General features: G+C 42.2%; 1 protein-coding gene across 5 annotated transcripts in view; it reads right to left on the bottom strand.

Annotated features, from left to right (window-relative positions):
* Eml6 (EMAP like 6) overlaps window positions 1–6,130 on the bottom strand; it is a 289,180-nt gene that overhangs the window by 76,733 nt on the left and 206,317 nt on the right. For all 5 annotated transcript variants that reach the window (XM_031337169.1, XM_031337170.1, XM_031337171.1 and 2 more), the window contains 3 exons: window positions 5,972–6,090; window positions 3,178–3,364; window positions 2,620–2,725 (listed from right to left, as the gene is read on the bottom strand). In XM_031337169.1, the coding sequence (XP_031193029.1) occupies window positions 2,620–2,725; window positions 3,178–3,364; window positions 5,972–6,090 (412 nt within the window). The remainder of the gene's footprint in view (window positions 1–2,619; window positions 2,726–3,177; window positions 3,365–5,971; window positions 6,091–6,130) is intronic.

Below are 6,130 nucleotides of genomic sequence, written 5' to 3'. Positions count from 1 at the left end.
AAAAAAAAAAAAAAAGAAAGAAAGTCCAGTCCACCACTGACTGTCTAATGCATGTTCACTCCTCATTCTCAGTCCACCACTGATTGTCTAATGCATGTTCACTCCTCATTCTCTTCCTCTTCCTTCCCCTCCCTCTCTTTCCTCATCTATCTTTCACTTTCTCTGTTTACTGTAGTGCTGTTGCTGGCCAAGAGCTCTCTGAGTAAGGCATGGCCCAGAGCATTAAAACAGCATGACCAGGGGAGAGGGTGCAAGTGAGGCACAGACAGGGAGGGACAATAGGAAGAGACTGTGCAGTCTTAGAATCTAGTTACCACTATTGTACATGTGAAACACCTGAAGGCTACTTACAAAAAGGAAATTATACAACCAATTTTACTTTAAAAGCTTAGGATTTGTTTTTCTATTTACAAATTTCTACAATGAAATGTTTAAAATTGTCTAGGTAGTAACATCTATAATACTTTCTTTAAAAAATATTTCTTTATTGTATGCATGTGGGTCTTTTGCCCTTATGTGTTTGTGCATACCATGTGCATGCCTGGTACCTGTGAAGGCCAGAAAAGAGTTGGATCCCATGGAACTGGAGTTACAGACAGAGCTATGAGCTGCCATGTGGGTGCTGGGGATTGAACCAGAATCCTCCAAAATAACAACCAGAGTTCTTAACTATGGAGTCATCTCTCTAGCCCCTGTGATAGACTTACCTGACATAATTCTAGCTTTAAGCAAATTCACTCAAAAGACAGCAGCATCTACAAGTAGTGTTCTTATAGTGTTGACTTCACAGTTTAATTTGGAAATTCTTCTTTCCAAATAGGAAACTTGTTTCCAACCAGTTTTATAAGTGGCACTTTGCAGATCTGTAGCCCCCATTCTAGCTTTTTATAGTGTAAGGCAGAAGCAATGTGCTCCGACTTATTTGGAGACAAACTGTGGAACTGATCTCATTTTTGTTTTCTAGAGAGGGTCCCACACTGCATTCCAGGCTGGCCCGGAACTCACTGTCTAGTGCGGCCTTGCTTCCAGTGCCTCCCTGCCTACGCCTCATAATGGCTGTAGTGAGAGGTGAGAGTCAACATGTCTGGCTTAAATGTGATGCTTTTCATCACTGCCAGATGCTTGCGGTTAAGACTTTCTGTAGCGACTGCTGTTCCTGACTTCAGATCACTCAAGCAGATGCAGAGGAGCTTCATATGCACTCCAGATGATGACTTAGGAGAGTACTGACAATATCATTCTGAGTGAGGTAACCCAGACCTAGAAAGACATCAATGGAATGTACTCAAGTGGACATTAGCCATAAAGTGCAGGATAACAAAGCTATCATCCACAGATCCAAAGAAATTGAGTGATAAGGAAGGCCCAAAAAAGGATGTGTGGTTTTCACTCAGAAGGGGAAACAAAATGGTCATCAGAAGTGGATGGGGAGAGAAACTTGGTGGGAGAGAGGGGGAGATGGGCACTGGGTAGCAATCAGGTGCAGGAAGAGGGTGGGGTGGGAGAGGGTTGGGAGAAGGAATGGAAATTGGTGGGAGGCATTTCTGAGACTAGCTAGAGGCCTGGGACAGGGGAGGCCATAGGGAGTCTATGGGGAGTCTATTATAGCAGCTGGGGATATAGAGACTGAAGTGACCACCTCCTGTAGCCACAGGACTTCCAATGGAGGGAGCAGGACATCAACCCACCCACAAGACATTCAACCTAAAAACTGTGCTGCCTACAAGATGTTCAGGAATAAAGATGAAGCAGATACTGAGGGAACAGCCAACCCATGACTGTCCCAACTTGTGACCTAAATCCCATGTGAGGGAGCCAAGCTCTGACACTATTAATGATATTCTTCTATGCTTGCAGACAGGAGCCTAGCATAACTGTCTCCTGAAAGACTTCATCCAGCAGCAGATGAAAACAGATGCAGAGAGACCCACAGCTAAAGATCAGGCAGAACTCAAGGTATCTGTGGAAGAGTTGTGGGGTGGGGGAGGATTGAGGGAGCCAGAGGGAACAAGGACACTACAAGAAGACCTAACCTGGGTGCAGGGGTTTCACAGAGACTAAACCACCAACCAAAGAGATGCAGGGGCTGGACCTAGGTCCCCTACATATTTGTAGCAGATGTGCAGTTTGGTCTTCATGTGGTTCTCCTAACCAGTGGAGTGGGGCTGTCCCAGTCTCTATTCCCTGCCTTTGGATCCCCTTTCCCTCTACCTGGATAGCCTGTTTGGGCCTTAGTGGGAGAAGATGTGCCTAGTCCTGATGGAACTAGATGTCTCAAGGTGAGATGGTACCCAAAGGGGGCTTCCCCTTCTCTGAGAAGGGGTGGAGGGTAATGGTGGGAGGGATTTATAAGGGTAGGATTGGGAAGAGAGGAGGGAATGGGGCTTCTGTTGGCATATAAGGTTATTAAAACAATAAAGTATTGGGGAAAAAAGTGACAAAGAAAAGATGTGCCACATTCTCTTGGTGAGGTATTCACATATGGCTTCCAGACTCATGGGAGGTGGCAGCATGCAAAGAGCTTACCTCACCACAAATAGAACTCAAATGAGTAAGAGGCTGCTCTTTCGTTTTTAATCAGCCATAGACTCATATATTATGATACTAGTGAAAGCTTACCTGAAAAATCCAGAGCGCACACTCCTCTCTGATGGTGCCCTTTCAATAATGACAAACATTTTAGAGTCTGAGTGTCCCACACATGAACAGCAGCATCTCTTCCAACCTACGTAACAGGATGAATACTGTTAACCATACGTTCATGGCAATGAGAACAGCATGGCTTCTTAGGGTCAAGCATAACTCAGAAATAAAGCAACATACATTATTTGTAAACTAGGAAGATCACTGGAAATAACCTGGTCTGGCCCAGTATTTTCCAAATGAAGAAACAGGATTAAAGCTTCTAAGAGGCTCATTGTGACCTTGAGTTGGGTTTTGGCAGATTCTTGTCCTGCACATAGCTCCCTGTTAAGGGACTTTTGAAGGCATCTCTTTAAGTATATGCTTTGCTGCTATTCTGTCATGACTTTTGCCCTCCTCCTCGGTGTTCTCAGAACCTTCATGTCTTATGATTGTTCCTACCGAAGACATTCTTCCTATTTCAGGTAAAATGGATTAGAAACTAAATACTCTTTCTCTTTTGCTAGGTTCTGGTCATTGAGGAGAGGCACACACCTGTCCAGTGGCCACATAGTCCTTCACCGGATGGATGGTCAGGCTGAGAATGTCATCATCATGCCCCAGGTATAGCCTCTGGGAATGTTGCTGCCTGTTGTACACCACAGCAACTGCAGCAATATGGTACACCACTTCTCCAGCTTGTGTGTAGAACAGATTGTTTCTACAGTCATATCCTCTGTAACTGAAGCACAGGTCCAAGAGGAACAGGGGTTGAAGGAACGGCACACAAATAGAGCAGCAATTGTTGAGACAAAGCAACTGCACTGATGTGAACCGTGTAAGTAGAGGCACGTGGAGACTGATTATTGTCACAGAATCTACTTGCAGACCTTCAGCTACTATATTCTTTGCTAAAAGCAATCCTTGCTTAGGAGTTAGCAGTGTACACCTTCAGTCCTAACACTTGGGAGGAAGAGGGAGAAAAATCAGAAGGTCATCCTTGGCTATATAAGATTCAGGCCAGCTTGGGTTACATGAGACTCTGTTTCAAACCAAGCCAACAAAGCAGCAATCCAATCCTTGTGACATGTAGAGAGTGGGGCTCTGGCTCTCCTTCATCATCATCCACCTGCTATGTGACTTTGGGGCATGGTACCTTCAGGGCACAAAAAAAAAAAAAAAAAAAAAAAAAAAAAAAAAAAACCACCCCTCCAAACTGAATAACTATTTTTCCCTTTTCTTAGGAATTACTCTTTTATTTCCTTCTCACTGTGTATGTCCCAGAACTTAACTACGTAGACTGGCCTCAAATTTGTAGAGCTCTGTCTGCCTCTGCCTCCTGAGTAACTGCTGGGATGAAATGTGAGTAACTGGTGAATAAGTCTTCACTATTGGACAGTGCATCCTTTTGTAAACCTTGTGCTAAGTCTTTGTTCAACAGAATTAAACAGACCTTGTATTGAATAATATCAATGAATTAGCATTTTTATGATATCAAAATCAAAATGTTATTTTTAGCCTATAACATAGTGAGAGTTTAGAGAACTGGAAAACATTTGTATTTTGGGTTTTTTTTTCTATTTATTTGTGAGAATCAGTTCAATGCCTTCATCTTTTAAAAATAGCTGAAAAGTAGGACTAGACTTAGTGCTAAACTCTGCCACATTTCATTCATAAATAACATATATACATATATCTGAACTGAAAAGCTGTATGGGCTGGGTAGATGGCTCCATCAGTCAATGTTTGCTGTTTAAGCGTGAGTTCCTCAATTTGGATTCCTAGCACCCATGTAAGAAGCTATGTTCTGTGGTCAGGGCTCACTGCTTGAACCCCAGCCACTGGTCACAGACACTGCTAGCCAGCACAGGTATGGAGTAAACTTCAGGTTCAGTAAGAGACTCTTCTTCAAAAAATAATGTGGAGCAGCAGTTCTCAACCTGTGGGTTGTAACCACTTTGGCAAACCTTTATCTTCAAAAAATATTCTCATTATGATTCCTAACAGGAGCAAAATTATAGCTATGAAATGATAGTGAAATAATGTTGTGACTGGGGTCACCACAACTTGAGGAACTGTATTAAAGGGTTGCAGCCTTAGGAAGGTTGAGAGCCACAAACGTGGAGAGCGGCTGGGGAAGACAGCTGATATTGCCCTCTGACCTACACACATACACATCATCTTACTAAAATAATGTCCAAATAAAGTTTTCTGTTCTTAACAATTAAATGCATCAATATAAATTGTATTATAAATATTTGATTTGCTCAGTTTCCCAGTAATAACTGAATTTAAAAGATTAACAGTAGTACTGTCCACAGAAACACGTGAGCCAAATAACTAACAGCATTTTCTCACTGCGTAGCATGGAGGGCACTGAGGCAGGAGAATTCCACAACTTTTCTTCAAGTCTGGGCTACAGAGTAAGCCTTTATCTCAAAAAAAAAAAAATTAACCTGTTTTGAGAACTTTTAACTCATTGCATTTAAATCATCATATCAACATGTACAAACATTTTGGTAAGATAGTCTGCTTTTTTTCTGCCACATCTTTAAAACCAAAATTTATTTTACATGCTGAACATATCTCATTTCAGACAAGCCATGTTGTCTTAGATTGTTTTCTTTTTACATTTTACTTAGTATTTGCATGTACATATATATGTATACATTTGCACATGTGTACTGTGAACATGTATGTGTCCTACTGAGCACTGGTTTCCATGCCTAGACTTCATGTTCTTATAGATGGTATGATAAAGTATGTGAAGACTTTCACAACATAGATTAAGTACAATTTAGGGATAACTATAATGGATATAAAAGTTTACCTAAACCATGATTGGTGGAAAGCAGCATCATAACAGACATAGTTATTATCCTTGTGTTTTCAAAGCTGACAACACTGAACGTGAAGCACAGCATCTGGGTTCTATTGGCTACACTGAAGTGACTGAGGTATTCACACTGTAACAGATACATTTTTAATCTTCGCAGCCATTTAAGCTGACAGTGAAAATACCCGGGTGTCTTGTGCACATGGAAAACAAAAAAGTATCTAAAGAAATTCCTTGTCCTTGGGTGGATCTAGGAAAACCCAGACCATGGTTGGGGGTTAGACCATGTGGACATGGTGGTGGCAAAGCCCTGAGTAGCACTGAACCACGTCAAATATGTGCTGCCCTGGAAGGCTGGACAGAGCCAGCTGAGACCTCACTGCGGGGATGGGTACTACCTAGAGAGAGGAGCATTTAAAAGAAGGATCGTTTTGGCCTGGTAGTAAGACTGATTGATGACCAGCTTGGCATGGACAGAGGAAGAAACTCAGGGTCCCCAGGGCAGCTACCTACCCATGTATGAACTGTAGTTTCAGGCTGTCCTCTGGAGCCTTCTCCCTCTTCAGGAATGGCACTGCGTGGTTTTTCTCTTTACTTTGTTGCTTTAGCTGAGGTAGATCTTCTTTGTAAACCTACAAGTACAATAAAAAATATTTAGCCAATAATCCCCTT

The sequence above is a fragment of the Mastomys coucha genome, unplaced genomic scaffold (genome assembly GCF_008632895.1).
Source record: "Mastomys coucha isolate ucsf_1 unplaced genomic scaffold, UCSF_Mcou_1 pScaffold22, whole genome shotgun sequence".
NCBI lineage: Eukaryota > Metazoa > Chordata > Mammalia > Rodentia > Muridae > Mastomys > Mastomys coucha.
The sequence above is the reverse complement of the archived record's forward strand: the minus strand, read 5'-3'. Positions and strand labels throughout refer to the sequence as shown.